This window comes from Bos javanicus, chromosome 5 (genome assembly GCF_032452875.1).
Source record: "Bos javanicus breed banteng chromosome 5, ARS-OSU_banteng_1.0, whole genome shotgun sequence".
NCBI classification, from domain to species: domain Eukaryota; kingdom Metazoa; phylum Chordata; class Mammalia; order Artiodactyla; family Bovidae; genus Bos; species Bos javanicus.
In genome coordinates this window covers 52,323,809-52,341,357 of record NC_083872.1, presented here as the reverse complement: position 1 = coordinate 52,341,357, position 17,549 = coordinate 52,323,809, and the positions used below count along the sequence as shown (strand labels likewise).

The following is a 17,549-nucleotide window of genomic DNA, read 5'->3' as shown; positions in this document are numbered from 1 at the left end:
ATTATTTTTTCAAATCAGCTTTCTGCCTTTTTTTTTTTTTTCTTTCCTCCTTCTGTGATCCCATGATGCCAGTGTTAGTCTGATATTGTCCATTAAGTTCCTTAAGCTAATCTTGGCTTTTTTTTCATTCTTTTTTACTGCTCTGATAGGGTATGCCCACTGTTCTGTTTTCAAGTTCATTGGTCTTTTTTTGCCTCCTCTAGTCTGCTGTTGAACCCCTGTAGTGTAAATATTTTTCAGATCAGTTATTCTAAACTTTGGCTTCCCTGATAGCTCAGTGGATAAAGACCCAGTAGACATGGGTTCGATCCTTGGGTTGGGAAGATCCCCTGGAGAAGGAAATGGCCACGCACTCCAGTATTCTTGCCTGGGAAATCCCATGGACAGAGAAGCCTGGCAAGCTACAGTCCAAAGGATCACAAAGAATCGGACACTACTGAGCAACTAAGCACATATTATAAACTTTAGTCCTGTGACTTCTATCTGGTACTTTTTATGTGTTCTTCTCATATTGAGGTTTTCCCTGTGTTCATTTATTCCTCTCCCAAGTACAGTGATCATGCTTAAATGCTATTACTTGGAATTATTTACCAGGAAAATTACTTATCTCCATTTCACTATGTATTTTGACTGATAAGACAGAGGAGTTCAGTCTTTTGTTCCATTTAGGACTTCAAATGATGGCATGAGGCCCACCCAAATGAAGGGTAATCTGCTTTACTCAAGTCCACCAATTAAATTTAAATCGCTCCTAAAAACAGCCTTATAGAAGCCTTTAGGAATGACTATCTGATTTGAGTTCCTATAATAACTGTTCCTGGAGAAGGCAATGGCAACCCACTCCAGTACTCTTTCCTGGAAAATCCCATGGATGGAGGAGCCTGATAGTCTGCAGTCCATGGGGTCGCTGAGAGTCAGACACAACTGAGTGACTTCACTTTCACTTTTCACTTTCACGTATTGGAAAAGGAAATGGCAACCCACTCCAGTGTTCTTGCCTAGAGAATCCCAGAGATGGGGGAGCCTGGTGGGCTGCTGTCTATGGGGTCTCACAGAGTCGTACATGACTGAAGCGACTTAGCAACAGCAGCAGCAGCAGCAGCAGTAACTGTCCCTAGTCTTGGAAACTATGGAATGGAATATTCCAGAGATAAGAAATGTAAATTCAAATGAGTTATTATAGCTAGATCCAGATGCATTAGGTATTAAGTTATTACCCCTAAAATTGATCTTTTAGATACTGTAGTGTGTCCTCCTTTAAACTGTGAAATCAGTTTTCCAATAATTTCTAAAAATGAGAATATACCAATGTGTTGTGTCATGGCATTTGTAATTCCGTAAACATGCTGTCCCCGTTTAAAATAAGGTAAAACAGTTTTGAGACCTTGTGACTTCATGCAAAAGGTAGCTTAAACCATTTAAGATTACTGTCACTTGGGGGTGGGGGTGACCTTGGAATTACTAGTGCTGATTAAACCTTTTTTTCTTTTCCCTCAAACACATACAGACACACATACACCTCCACAGAAACATCCCCTAAAATGTTTGACCGAACATCTGGGCACTATGGCCCAGACAAATGTACATATAATATTAACCATATACCAACTAATACCTTGCCCTTGACTTTCTGACTTTCTGAACACACGGTTCCTATATTTACTGCCTTCTAATAATCAAGATCATGTGATGACTGAGCAACAGTTGCAATATTTCTTGAATTTCTTTCTAGTGGAACTTGAAAGGGACACTCTCAATATGACCATTCTACTTGTAAAGCCTATAAAGTTGTAGCTATCATTTGCCTTTTGAGCAGGAATTAGCCTACCTTCATGATGGGTTTGCAGAGATCTGAATACGGAAGTGCTTAGGGGTACCACCCCTGCACAGTCAAAAATCTGCACATACACAATTCCATATCCACAGATTCAACCAATCGTGGATCATGTAGTATTACTGAAAAACATCGACATGAGTGGATCTATACAGTTGAAATCTCTGATGTCAACTGTAACTTCTACCCTAGATATTTTTAATCTATTGATAATGAACACTTTTCTTTCATGTTACAATATCTTTGGTATAATATACAGTGATAAGATATAGTTGCACTGAATTAGGGTCTCCTTAGACCATTGCATAGGTGAAATGTGAATTTGTCAAAAGTCACCATTAACCGAAAGCTTCACTCATAAAGGACTTTCCTTACAGCTCATACAAGAAATCATCAAGGTTATAATGTGGACGCAGATAGTTCACATCTATATTATACATGCAGGGGTGCTCTCAACAAGTTGATTTCACTGCTGAAATTTAATCTCAAACAATGGTTGGCTGTCTGGCAGACATTTGCCGTCAGTAATCTCATAAATCGATCACATGTTGTAATTGAAGTTGGAGGCTGAGATTTCTAATCATGATACCTGTTTAAATTTATTTGTCAGCCAATGTGTTTGTTGAGAATATTCACTTTTATTTCAAGATAGAATAAAAGCATCTCAGTTATGAATCCTAGAAACAGGCTGACCAAATCAACTCTCTTCATGATTACTCAAACAGTCCTTTCTAGAATAGGGTGTTTTAAAGTTGTAAAACACATTGCATTTGATTATTTGCAAATATCCTTTGAAAATGAATTTACACTGCCTGGTATTATTTTGTCTGTCTGTCTGTCTCTCTTACTTCTAGTGTTCCTTTAATAGGGCTAGAAAGAGAATAGGAGAGGCAAGGTAAAGGTAAAATATATTTGCCACCAGAAGAGAATAAGCAATAAAGAGTAAAGGTAAAATAGCCAACAGTAAACAGAACCTCAGCAGAACAGCCCTTTATTGACTTCAGGCTAATCCCATCATAAATCATAGGAAGCCAACATCTCAACTTAATAGGAGCAAAGCACAATAATACTGAACCACAGCAGCAAAAGGTACATTCAGCGGCTAAATAATTCTTGTCTATAATAAGTTCAATATTAAGCATTATATACATGGAATTCCCTATCTTAGTTATAAACTATAAAGATTTTTGGCTTCTTTGCTTTAATTTGGCAATTTGAGTTTTATATCTTGGGTGACATTTTAACTGAATGGTTGGTTTTGCTGTTAGTAATATGTTAAAGATTTTAAAATTGTTCTATAAGCTTGAAGCATTAATAGATATGCACAGTATTATAAGGCTCCAATATTCTTCTTTTCAGGTGGCAATTTTAAATTAGTCTCCGTTTAATTAGAGCTATTACTATGGTCCCATATACAAATCTTTCTCCTTCCCCTCTCTCATATTTTAAAACTATCAGAAAAATTTTAAGTGATTTAAAAGTCTAATCCAGAAAGTACTTAGTGTTGTCTCTATGAATAGTTCATCAAGAGGAAAGAATCTAGTCGAAAAAGCATCCTAATGGATTTTCATTTTCGTATAGCAGTAGAATAACAGATGCAAAGGTGGAAAACAATGAAAGCATATTTTGACATCACAGAACATAATATTTCCATTGTGCTTAGTCACTATCTATTAAGCAGACAAATTATTTAGTAATTTGCCTTTGAATGGTCTAAAAACCTGTTGTCCATGTGTTTTAGGAAGGTTACAGGCCAGCAACATTACACTGCCCATGCATTCCCGTGGCATCTATACAAACCTCTGTCCGAACACTTCTGCACATGAAAGTGATTTATTGACTTTCTCTCCAATTGACCGTGAACTCTTGGACAGCAAAGTTTTTTGATTTTTTTTTTTTTTTAATTAGAATCCCCAAAGCCTACCACACTATCAGGCTCAGTGCCACATAACAGACCTCCAATTGATCTTTGCAGACTGAATGAACAAACGAATGGATAGGCTTCCCTTAAATAGAGTTAGTTAGTTCTGCTAAAGGGAGTCATACTCCTATTTTAAAAATGTTTCTAACACTCCATTCTGTTTTAAATAGATGTATATTCTGCAGTGTTTACAATGTGTCACCAATGACACCATCCAACTAGGATTCTGGTATTAAGATTTTGATAGTAAGTAATATTCAGCTGACAGATCATGAACTTCCAGTATTTCTTTCAAATATCACACCCAGAAAGAAACTTAAAGACCATATAATCTGTTGTAGATTCTATGTCCTTGTTGGATCAACTGATGGCCCTGTCTCTCTGGAACTCTCCCATTCTGTGTTCTCTTGGAATCTTGTCTCTCTTGGTTTTCCGAGTTCTCTGTCTACACTTCATGTTCCTTAGCAAGTACCTTATACATTACCAGCTAAAATGTCATTGATGCTCTTCCCTTTCAACATATTCCTTTTAGGACAGCCTTTTTAGTTAATTATTTCAACACCATCTAGGTATGATTGGACTCCCCTGGTGGCTCAGATGGTATAGAATCAGCCTGCAATGAGGGAAACCCAGGTTCAATCCCTGGGTAGGGAAGATCCCATGAAGAAGGGAATGGCCACCCATTCCAGTATTCTTGCCTTGAGTATTCCATGGACAGTGGAGCCTGGTGGGCTGAAGTCCATGGGGTCTCCAAAGAGTTGGACACGACTGAGTGACTAACACTTTCACTTCAGGGATGATTATTCTTAGACTTCTATCTTGATTTCTAGGGCTATATAGTAAACTATCCACTCAATATCTCTACTTCATTGTGTCTTTATCAATTAGCATTACCAAACAGGTTAAGCCAGAAATATGGGGAGATAATTTTCTCTCAGTAGCCTCTTATATTCAGTTTGTTACCAAGCCTTGCTGATTTTCCTTTCCTACTCCTGGACACCCTCAGTGTATTACTTTTTTTTTTTTTCCCCTTAGTTCAAAATTGTTATCCTTATCTCAGTTCCCTACAATTCACCACTGTAGCCAAATAGACTCTGTAATCAGACTCTTCACCTTTACTATTTAAGGTTCTTCAGTGGTTCACCATTGCTTAGAGAATAACACCCACTTCTTTTAGCATGGCAGTTAAAAGGCCATCGTGATTCCCTTCTCAGGGGTTCCATCACACATATGAAATTACCCCATGAGCTGATTTTAATTCCAGGAATAAGACATGCTCATCTATGCCTCCCTGGCTTTGCATAAGCTGTTTTGTGTTTGTTGTAGTAAAATGAACTAGTTAACTCTGAACTTCTGCTTATCCTTTTAAATCACAAATTGATGACTTCCAGAAATGAGGAAATTACCATTTCTCAAGGCAGCCCGTTCAACATCATCTTGAGCTGACACCAAGAGAGTTATTCCTTGTCCCTAATTATATTCTTTGTAGTCACATAGAACAAGTCTAATGTTTTTCTTTTGCATGTTATATCTTTAAAAAATTAAAAAACTATTACTCCTAGTGCTTCTATTCTTTGAGGAAAATATCAACAAAATCCTTTATATAAACTTCTTTTTTTCTTGCCCATTGAACGTTGGTGTCTAGAATTTTATGGGTACTACAGATGTGGTCTAACCATTATATAGTTAAGCTCAACCCTGCTTTTGTACACCTCACAACCAACTGGCCATTATTTAAAGGTAGTCTGCAAGGAGGCGGATGGGATTTACTCTCATCCAAGAGAGTTAGACTACAGCTGTTTCTGCACAAAGCATCTGGAATTCTGAGCTTGAGGGAAATTTTACCATACTCTCCAAAGAAAATAAAAATGGATCTGAAATCATTGATTCAGGCATTTAAATTTCATAGAAAGTGTGTGGAGAGTAGTGGGAAAGAGCCATTGGAGAATGTATTCAGGAAAGATTATATTTTTAATAGAGGGGTTGTTATACACCACAGAAAAGAAAGAGACATAGAACCCCCACTAGCTAGAGATGCTCCAACTTCCTGTTCTCCCAAGTCCTATGACATACTGTTCTTCTTTGATTGTGCTCAGTCATATCCAACTCTTTGTGACACCATGGACTGTAGCCCGCCAGGCCCCTGTGTCCATGGAATTCTCCAGGCAAGAATACTGGAGTGAGTTGCCCTATCCTTCTCCAGGGAATCTTCCCGACCCAGAGATCAAACCCATGTTTCCTGCATTGCAGGTGGATTCTTTACCACTGAGCCACCAGGGAAGTCCCCCAGGAATATAACTTTGAACAAATAGCAAGCTCCTTAATATTAAAAATAAATCTCTGACATAGTTTTAGCCCTCACATAACAGACAGGAATGCTATTTAGGCAGTAGCCTAAAGATATAAACCTCATAGTGCTAATGACATTATGAAATGTCATAATGAAATTTTATGATGCCTGAACTAGATTCCCATTACAATGTGCAAACATTCACAATTAATTATAAGATTATAAGCACAATATTCAGAGTAACACCCACAAAAAATACCGGGCCCAAGTACTGTAGAAGCATTTAAATCTTATAGGAACTTCAAAACACACATGCGTTGTCCATTTCTCATTTTAATTGTAAAAATGTAGGCCAAGTTTTTTTAAAGAATATATTTTCTGATGATTTATTTGTTAAAGGTCTTTGCAATAATTTCTAATAACTCTCTAAATAAATAACAAAGGAGACACTCTTGGCTCTATTAAATTACTATTAATTAAGTAAGCAGCTCTTAAATTTAAAATACTAGGTTTAAAATGTCACTTTTAGAAGTGGTACTGCTTGGACATCTAGATTGGTATTCCTCTACCCTTAGACTCAAATCTAATTGAGGAAAAAAACATTCTGTCTACATCTCTTTTTAAAACTTAATATTACAATAATTACAGGATTGCTTAAATGCTTTTTTCAAATGTCTGTGTCATTTGAGATTTTAAATCTTCTCTAGTATGAATTTCACTCAATATCTCCATTTTTCTTACCATGATAAAAAAATTTTTACCTACTCCTCTTAATAAATATCAAATTTAAGAAGTTATGCTTAAATTTCTACTACATAACCTAGATTTAGTGGGTATTAATGTAAAACATAAAGCCTGTTCTCCCCACAGTTCTCCCCAACTCACATAATGTCAAATTCCTCATTCTATTTGCTCAAGACAAAAATTAAAGTCAATACTGACTTGCCTCATATTACCTTTCTAATCAAAATGTGACCACTTGCCCTTGCTCACTCCCCTCAGGCACACTAACATCATTGCTATCTCTTGAATATGATATTCCCAGGGGAGCTTCCATGGCAGGTATTTTGTGCTTTTTCTTCCCTTTACCTGAAAAGCATGGCCTCTAGATAGTCATGTGGCTTGTCCTCATATCTCCTTTGAGACTCCACTATGCAAACTCCCTTGGCTCAGCACTCTCCATTTCTCCTCCCTGCTTTACTTTCTCCCATGGCATCTACCACCATCTAATATATACTTTACTCATTTATCTTTATTTTGTCTCTCCATGTGTGACAGGAAGAATTCTAAAGATATATCCCCAAGATTCCTGTCCCCAAGGAATTCAAAGAAACACTAATCTTAGTACTTCTGTGAAGGGACTTTGCTAGGTAATTAAAGTTGCTAATCAGCTAACCTTAAAATAGGGTGATCATCCTGGACTATCTGGGTGGGACTAATGTAATCACTTGAGTTTTTAAAAGCCCAAGAGTCAGACAGAGGAGAAATGGGGGAATAAGGACGTCAGAGAGATTCAAAGTGTGAGAAAGACTCAGTGCGCCCTGGCTGGTTTGATGATGAAGGAGGCAATGTGATAGAGAAAGCAGGCATTCTGATGGAGGTGAGAGAGTCTTCCAGATGCCAGCTGCAGGGGGATAGAAACCTCATTCCTACATCTACAAGGAACCAAACTGCCAATGACCTGAATGGGCTTGAAAGCAGATTTTCCCTTAGAGCCTACAGAAAAAAAAAAAAAAACAGCCCTGTTGGGAAAAGATTAAGAACCCATTGGTTTGAACCTTGTGAAACACAGAGCAGAAAAATAGCCAGGCATGGAAGTTGGACCTACAGATTAGTAATGGATGTTGCTTCACATCACTAAGTTTGCGAAGGCAACAGTAGAAAACCAACACACCCTATAAGAATCTAGGCCCTGTGAGGCCAGGGAACCAGTCTGTTTTCCCCTGTGCTGTGCTATGAAAAAAGAAAAGTGACAGTGTTAGTTGCTCAGTCATGTCTGATTCTTTTCAACCCATGGAGTGTTGCCTGCCAGAATCCTCTACTGGAGTGGGTAGCCATTCCCTTCTCTAGTGGATCTTCTTGACCCAGGGATTGAACCTCGGTCTTCTGCATTGCAGGCAGATTCTTTACCATCTGGGCCAATGTGCACTAAAACCTAGAATAATACCTGACAATAAAAGACAATAATTACTTGCTAAATTGAAGAACAGATACAGTATACACATTCTTTCCCATGAAAACTATATTTTAAAAGATCTTGTGAAATTTTTACCCCAAAATATTGACAAAAAATATTTAAAATATAAAACACAAATTGACTTGAAAACTGTCTATTCAATAGCTTGTATCTTTGCAAGTCAGCAGTGGCTATCACTTCCATGCAGCCAACACAAGCAGCAGTCAAACACCACTTCTAAAGTCATGGTTTCCAACTTGCATGTTGAAACATCTTGTTGGGTTATAAAAATCAATTTATAGGGTTGATGAAGAGAGGGAGGAATGAAGGAAAGGAGAACAAAGGAAGGAAATAAAACACAAAAATCAGAATTTTAGTTATAGTGTGGGGTATATGAGTGTGTGTGTATTGGGGTGGATGTTGTATATATCTTGGATCATAATGTAAGATGTATTTCTTACTTAGGTCCCATCAAAATAATTGAAAACTACAGCCCTAAGAGTCATCATGATCTGTCATGGATGGACACGGACAAGAATGCAATTCAGGGCCTGGTCAGAGGTGAGATAAAGACAAAAGAATGACGAATGTGTCTGTTAGAAAGGGCTGATCAAAAAAAGACCATACTACCCTAAGTCTATGTTAAATTCACAAGTCAAGAAGGGAGCTTGTGATTGAATAATTCACACAAATTGTACCACCTTAAAGTGAGAAAATGAACCTTTCTTCTCTGCTGTGTTCTTGCCTTGCCTTGGACCTGGAGTTGCTCCCCTGGACACCATTCAGACCCACCAACTCAGAGTCATCAAGTCTTGGTATAAAATCAGGCAGCATCTGGAAAGGAGTGACTTGAGACTGTAATCAGCCAAGCACCCTAAGATGCTATTTCTTTTCTCCCTTAGAGAGAGAGGATGAAAAACCTAGCACTTATTTATCTTCTGATATCAGCCAGTTATTAGTGTCATATAAATTTAGCTGGAAAAGAAGTTGGAAATGTCCTTGGCACAAGGAATCAAAGAATAAATGGTGGTTAGAGGAACTTGAAATTGAATCTAGATCAATATTCTCATTTTTCTGCAGATGAGGAAGCTGAACTACAGGCTTATGCTATCCCTATTATTATAATAATGTTATTCTTGACTTATGTTTACCAGTAGATTCCAACGTTTATTGTTGCTACTGCTAAGTTGCTTCAGTCATGTCTGACTGTGCGACTCCATAGACAGCAGCCCACCAGGCTTCCCCATCCCTGGGATTCTCCAGGCAAGAACCCTGGAGTGGGTTGCCATTTCCTTCTCCAATGCATGAAAGTGAAAAGTGAAAGTGAAGTCACTCAGTCGTGTCCAACTTGTAGCGACCCCATGGACTGCAGCCTACCAGCCTCCTCCGTCCATGAGATTTTCCAGGCAAGAGTACTGGAGTAGGTTGCCATTGCCTTCTCCGAATATTTATTGTTAGTGATCTGCATATGGATAGCAAAAGAATAATGCAATTGTATACTACTTTTTCCCCTACTCAAGGGCATATTCCTGGTGGGCAGGCAACATGCTATATATATATATATATCTTTGTGTTCTAGTTAGTGACTACTGTAGTTGGGGAAATTAAATAAGATAATACCTTCAATGTATTTAGCAGAGTACCCAGCATACTTTAAGAGCTAAGTAAATATTTTCATATTTGATTTTGTTGCTTTGATTATAATATGAGCCTTTTTACCATAAAATATTTAGGTACAGGAAATTTTTAATATTTGTTGATTCTCATTGAATTACACAACAAAGTAAAATCATATTTTATGCCCTTAAAATCCATTATGTTTGAAGTGATGTTAAAAAATTAGAGTTCTTATCTGTTTAAGGCATTTTAAGTAAACGAGTAAAGATGAAAGAATTCCAATTAGTTAAAAATTACTCAGAAAATGTCTTGTTAGGCATATGAGGATTCATGATTCATAAAGATAATATCTTTAATGAAAATATAAAACTCTTGTATAATATCAACTCAAGTTCACTTATCCTTAGGTAAGAAACAGACCTCAAAACTGTGTGACCACTGAAATTTGAAATCTGTACCAATGCTGAAGGGCTGTAAATCCTAAAATTAGAATGTGACTTCTTTTAGGAGATATTCCACAGAGAAAGTATATCCAAACATTAAAAGAAATGAACCACAGTCTATTTTTTCTGAGGATTCCAACAATGTTATCAAAGATTCTTTTTTCTCAACTCTTACATGTTCTATAGCACCTTTCCCCTCTGTTACTTTTCTGTTCTATAATTAGCAGATAATTATGTGCTCTTTCACAGTGGAAAGACTATTCTTTTATTAATGACTCTTTGAAAAGTTCTTTATTATTTATCTTTGAAAGTGAGTTCGAAATCAAAAGCCTTTCATGGCTCTTTTCTTTTTAACTTAGGAGTTCTTTAAAGTAATACACTAGATGCTTACAGATGTTGTATGCAGTCATTAAGTTTTACCTTTAGGTGAGAAGTAGGGCTTGGGAAACAAATGTTGCATCCTCCTTTCTCTGCATAAATGTTTGAAGTTTTGAAGAGCATGTATGCAAAATATTGATGCTCCAACAAGGCCTGTCTATGCTATGCCTTTTCCCCTTGTTAGGACAAATAGAAAATGGGTTATAACAATAAGCTTCCTGAATCTAGTACAAAGACAGAAGGAGGATATAATTAGCATTTATGGGAAGTACAATGTAAGTTCCAAATTAGTCTTAAATGAGGAATTCACCCAGCCCCTGATCTGTAGTCAATTCTGGAAAGTATCATGCATCTCTGCTGAGGCCAAGCAAGCCTCATTGATGTTTTTGGCTGACTGCTTCTCTTCTAACATTAAATTTACCAGAGTACTCCAGATTGGATATGGGCAATTATGAGGGAGGGTGTATGTTATTGCAAATTTTAATCATTTCTTGAGCCATTTTGCTTGCAGTGTAATCCCACAAGATCAACATATTCTGCATAAGAAACCCAAATGGCTTTTGGCTGAGAGCAGCTCTTCAGTTACTTTATAACCTATTCCTGCTTAACTTCTAGATGTTCCCATTTGTGGCTGCTGCTGCTGCTAAGTCACTTCAGTGGTGTCCAACTCCGTGTGACCCCTTAGACAGCAGCCCACTAAGCTCCCCTGTCCCTGGGATTCTCCAGGCAAGAACACTGGAGTGGGTTGCCATTTCCTTCTCCAATGCATGAAAGTGAAAAGTGAAAGGGAAGTCGCTCAGTCGTGCCCGACTCATAGCGACCCCATGGACTGTGGCCTACCAGGCTCCTCTGTCCATGGGATTTTCCAGGCAAGAGAACTGGAGTGGGGTGCCATTGCCTTCTCCGCATTTGTGGCTAGGACCTGCCAAATCAGGGCCTCAAGGGCTTGTTGGCTCCCCACAGTCATGGCTACCTTATTCAACTGGATAGTAATACCAGTGGTTAGAACAGTAATCAGATTTCTTCTCAACAATATTGCTGCTATTTAAGTATGGCAGACCCTACCTCTATCCAACACTTTCACTATGGGTAAAGTAATGTGCCAGAACTGTTTCAAGAATTTTTCTTATCTCCTGTACTTTTGGGGCTATTTCAACAGAGATGGTAGAACAATAACAACCTGGTGACCTTGGGAACTTTTCTTCTTTGGGGTTTCGGGGAAATTCACCCACGTTGTTGTGTAAGCCAAACTCACATTCATAATTTAACATCATTTTGCCCAGCCATTTGAAATGCCATGATGCTCCTTTAGGTGAAAACATCTAAGTAGCTTCAGTTTCACCAGCAATCTTTTTACTTGTGAAGCAAAAAATAAAAATAATTTACTTTGATTGTATAATCAAGAAGCTCCTTCTCTCAAGCCTTTTATCTTCTCTTATATATAATGATTTTTCCTTTTTAAATGAGAATCAAAGACTCTCAGGCTTGGAAGGAATTATTAAAACATAATTTAATACAAACATCTACTGTTTCATGAAACCTTTCAACAGTGTCTTCCAGGAGGTTTTACAGCTGTTCTCCAGGGCAAAAGAGATGAAGGAAAAATAAAAAGGGCAATCCACTGTAAGTACATTAATTATATAAACTTATAATTAAAATAAACCAGAGGATCTAGATGTGGTCTTCCCTACTCACAAGCGCTCAGTCTTTTATCCATCTTGTTTAATTACACTAGGAAGAATTTGTGAAGAAGAGACTCAATTTTATTTGAACTCTTGATAATATGGCCAAACAGGGAGTAAAGCAACACTTGTGAAAGAATTAATTACAAGAATTTAGATCACATGGTCCCGACCTTTTCATTTCAATGTTCTGAAAAACTAAAAATATTTTTAAAGGTCTGCTTGAACAGAATTATAGTAAGTTTTAATCACAGTTATATAAGTTAAATGAGCTAGTATAAACTATGGGTTCAGAGGTTAGGTTCTGCAATAAAAAATGTATAGTTTGAACCCTAACTTCTCATTAATTAGCTATATGACCTTGAGAAGTCACTTAACATTTTAAAGCTTTGACTTACTCAGCTGTGAAAAGGAGATAATATTACCTTCTTTACCAGGCTATTAAGAGGATTAAATAAGCTAATTCACATGAAGCACGTTTTCAGTATATGACATATATTTTACGTATCTAATAAATGTTAGCTTCATCATTATCTGCTCATTTAATAAAAACATAGAGCCTTTTTATTGGAGCATAGTTGCTTTAAACTGCTGTGTCAGCTCCTACCGTACAGCAAAGTGAATCAGCCATACATAAACATACATCCCCTTTTTTGACTTCTTTCCCATTTAGGTCACCAGAGAGCGTGAATAGAGTTCTCTGTGCTGTATAGATAGGACGTTCTCATTAATTATCTGTTTTATACATAGTATTTATATATATGTCAATCTCAACCTCCCAATTCATTCTACCTCCATTCCCCAGCATTCCTCCTTGGTATCCATGTGTTCTCTACATATGTGTCTCTATTTCTGCTTTACAAACAAGATAATCATACCATTTTTAAAAACTCTCCATGTATGTGTTAATGTATAATATTTGTTTTTCTCTTTCTGACTTTACTCTGTATGGCAATCTCCAGGTCCATTCAAAACTCTGCCTATTTAAACTTAAAAACTTTTGCACAGCAAAAGGAAACCATAAACAAAACGAAAAGACGACCCTCAGAATGGGAGAAAATATTTGCAAATGAAACAGCTGACAAAGGATTAATCTCCAAAATATACAAACAGCTCATATAGTTCAGTATCAAAAAAGCAACCCAATCAAAAATGGACTGGAGACCTAAACAGATATTTCTCCAAAGAAGACATGCAGATGGCTAACAAGCACATGAAAATATGCTCAAAATCACTAATTATTAGAGAAACGCAAATCAAAACTACAATGAGATATCTTATCACACCAATCAGAATAGCCATCATCAAAAAAATCTACAAACAATAAATTCTGGATAAGATGTGGAGAAAAGGGAATCCTCTTGGATTGTTGGTAAGAATATGGAGAATAGCACAGAAATTCCTTAAAAAACTAAAACTAGAGCTACCATATGATCAGCAATCCTACTCCTGGGATGTACCCAGAGAAAACCATAATTCAAACAGATACATGCACCCATGTTCACTGCAGCACTATTTACAATAATCAGGATATGGAAGCAACCTACTACTGCTGCTGCTAAGTCACTTCAGTCGTGTCCGACTCTTTGCGACCCCATAGATGGCAGCCTACCAGGCTCCCCTGTCTCTGGGATTCTCCAGGCAAGAACACTGGAGTGGGTTGCCATTTCCTTCTCTAATGCATGAAAGTGGAAAGTGAAAGTGAAGTCACTCAGTCGTGTCCGACCCTCAGCGACCCCATGGACCACAGCCTACCAGGCTCCTCCGTCCATGGGATTTTCCAGGCAAGAGTACTGGAGTGGGGTGCCAGAATTTCCATAAATAGAGGAGCAGATAAAGAAGCAGCTGTGGTACACATATACAATGGAATATTACTCAGCCATAAAAAGGGATGAAAACCATAGATGTTAGATGAATCACTACTTTAAAAAAATTGTTTCATAATCAAATCTTCACACATTTCCATGAGTGTTATTTTAGACCAAGGATTAATAATTGGGGGGGCGGATTTTCATGCTATAAGTAGCTTATAAGGAAGTTTTATATTGCTAGAATGATTTTAACAAATCAATATGGGTTATATCATGTGCTAACTGAATAATACAATTATTCTAATTAACTGATCATGCCCTCCATGGATTTTAGAAAGTAGTGTCAGCATTTAACTGACAAGTTAGAGTCATGATTCATTTGACAAAATATAACGTTATTATTTATTATAAACTTGGTTACTTCTGTGTATGGCTGAATACACAGAAAATACACTAAAGATATTACTCAACATTATATATCTCATGGGATTTTAAATTAATCCTCTTGAATATGTCCAGACAAGATTTAAAAAAAAAAAATAAGAAACTGCTATTGTTAAATAATACCCTAACTAGTCTCTAGTTTAATGTTACTTTTTATAAAACATTATTATCTTCTAGTCCCCAATTATCCAGTTATAAGCAATAGTCAGCTTTCCCTTCAGAGCAAAAATCAAAATAAGACAGAACTTTCATCTGCTGATTCCACAAAGAATTTAAATTCTGCCAGTCTACAATATCCATTGGAGGTAATTAGAAAATCAAAGAATAAAAGTATTTTTCACTTCTCCCCAGAAATCAGTCATTGCAAGGTGAAATACATCACCATCTGAAGAGCATTCCTTTTATACTGACCCTGAGATTTGAAAACTCCACTAGGTAATTCATTACAGTGACTACAAACGCAACCATTAGAAAACTATTTATTGATCCAGAAATTAGGGAGGTCAAAAGAATTACTTTCATAAAAATGAAAGAATATTAACTAGGAAATGTTTATTGAGTCATAAATAAATTCTCCTTTTTTTCAGGATTTATTCAGATTACTATCCATCAGAAGAATGAGGGATTAGGGTCACCTCCCCAGCATTTAACATGCATCCTCCGGCAGGGGTCGGAGGCGGTTCACATTACTGTGAGTATCTCATTAAGGAATAAACAGTATTTAATTATTAGGTAACACGACAGTTGTTGGCAACCTACAGATGTTATTCTGAGTGAAACAAAAATGTGCTATGAAAAAATGAATAGGGAGAAAATGAGGGAAAAATGTACCGTGTAAAACTGTACCCTCTCAATCCTACAACCACTTAAAGAGGTCACTGCACATGCTCCATGCTCTATGAATTCAGCGATCTTTAACTTTCACAGACTGACTGTCCACTTACCCTAGTTGTTTTCACTTTATTCCCAGAGGAACAGCTCCATCCTTTCCGATCTGGAAGAACTTTACATTCCTCTCCCTCAAGACATGGTTGCATATGGCACCACCATTTCTGTTCCACTATGGAAGCTATAGATTGAAAAAAAAAGCAATTCAAGATTTTCTATTTGGGCTTGTTAATTGTCTGGGTGTGTATGCTTTTTTTTGTTGTTTTGGTCCAAAGGTAGTAAATTTTTATAGATTTTCTGACTAAAAATATTTTTAATTTTAAAAAATTTTACTGTGATAAGAATACTTAAAACTTTAAGAGGGTAAATATTATTTTATATGTTCAGTGTATAATACAGAATTGTTAATGATAGGCACATTTTTGAAGGGTTTTTCATACAAACACATAGGTTTCATTGAAATTAGCATATTAGAAACAAATTATGTGGATGTAGTATTATGTTTATGTATAGACATAAACATATAAGAAATTGAGTCTATGACCAGTTTAGAATCAATATTTTAGAATCAATGTCATATCTCCCCCAAGTAGACTAAAATCAGGAAGGCATTCAAATTGATGTCTTTTTTTTTTTTTTAAACTATGGGCAGTAACGATCATTGCAAAGAATGCATCATGAAAATATATGAGCACTTAAAATATTATTTATGATCACATCAATTATACAGATCCACATAAATATTTATATCCTATTCGGTGAATCCTCCAAGAAAGAAATTAACATTTTGATGAATCTCTATAAAAATATTTCATGTGACTTCTATCCACAACTAAACATTCATTCATATGTATGATATTTATTTTTTCATTCTTAAGAAACATCCATGGGTTTAAGGACCCAAACTATTTAATCATCTATTTTTATATTGCCTTTGCCAATTAATTTACACACACAAACATACACACTGGCCCTCCACTAGCAAATCAGTATTTCATGGTATCAAAGTAAGAAGTACATGGACTTCTTGGAACCTGATTATAGTGCCTTTTGCTATAAGACTGTGCAAGTCCTTAGACCTTCTTTCAGTGGATTTTAAATTTCAGAATGCTGTTCAAATGATCTCATGCCAACCATATGATTGATGGTGTGGCCCCCCAGATGAACCCCAGAACTGAGAATCACTGTGAGATTCCAGTTCTATGCAGTCCCCAGTTACACTATCACAAGAGCAATGGAAAGCCTCACCATCCACACAAGATGGAGCAGCTCGCGTGGTGCCCGCCACCTGCCCAGGGAAGCAGGAGCACTTGACTGTTTGTGACCGTTCTTCTATCTTGTTCTTATTACAGCATCTGTGGAGTGCCACCACTTCGCAAGTGCCTGTTTTAACATGGTGAGCTGCACACAAAACAAACAAAAGATGAGACAACACTGAGAAAGCTTTGGATACTTCCCTCCCTTTTTAATTAGAAGTGCATTAAATATAGCTCTATAAAGGGTCCACCATGCATGAAACTAGAAATACAATGATGCTGACTCCATAAGGCAGATTTGATTTCTTTGCTAAATGTGGTAGGACCATTTCTATCAGTAAATGCCTGGTGAAGCAGGAACAGTTAGTGGCTAGATTAGAATGAGCTGTTAGAACAAACAGTCTGAAATATAGAGGCAATATGTGGTGCCATCAAAAACATATTTATTTGCATGTGGCTTTTTTTTTTTAACACCTTTTTGTTCAATATGTTGATCAAAGTAGGGTCACTCCATAGACAAAGTGCCCTCTACTGGGGCTGAGACAAGCCTTATTCTCAAAGTGGGTGGGCTGATAAAGGTGATAGTCTTTAGGTTATTCTCTCTCGGGTTGAGGCTAAGAGTCAGGAAGGGAATTTCTTTTCAGAACTTAGGAAGTCTGAGGGTGGGAACCCACCTCCTCAGCATTCTTCTGCTCAGTTTTCTTGAAAATGAACTAACTGGGTGATTTTTTAAAATTGCTGCCATTTTCCTGAAAGTCCCATCCAGTCTCAGGACCCACAGATCATTCCTGCGGATTTTGCCTGAGGGA

At 37.0% G+C, this 17,549-nt stretch overlaps 1 protein-coding gene across 1 annotated transcript in view; it reads right to left on the bottom strand.

The window, feature by feature from the left end:
- Positions 1-17,549, bottom strand: part of TAFA2 (TAFA chemokine like family member 2) — a 559,230-nt gene that overhangs the window by 27,853 nt on the left and 513,828 nt on the right. Inside the window, exons 3-4 of the mRNA XM_061416631.1 lie at positions 16,733-16,885; positions 15,541-15,665 (exon numbers count right to left, since the gene is read on the bottom strand). Of these exons, the coding sequence (XP_061272615.1) occupies positions 15,541-15,665; positions 16,733-16,885 (278 nt within the window). The remainder of the gene's footprint in view (positions 1-15,540; positions 15,666-16,732; positions 16,886-17,549) is intronic.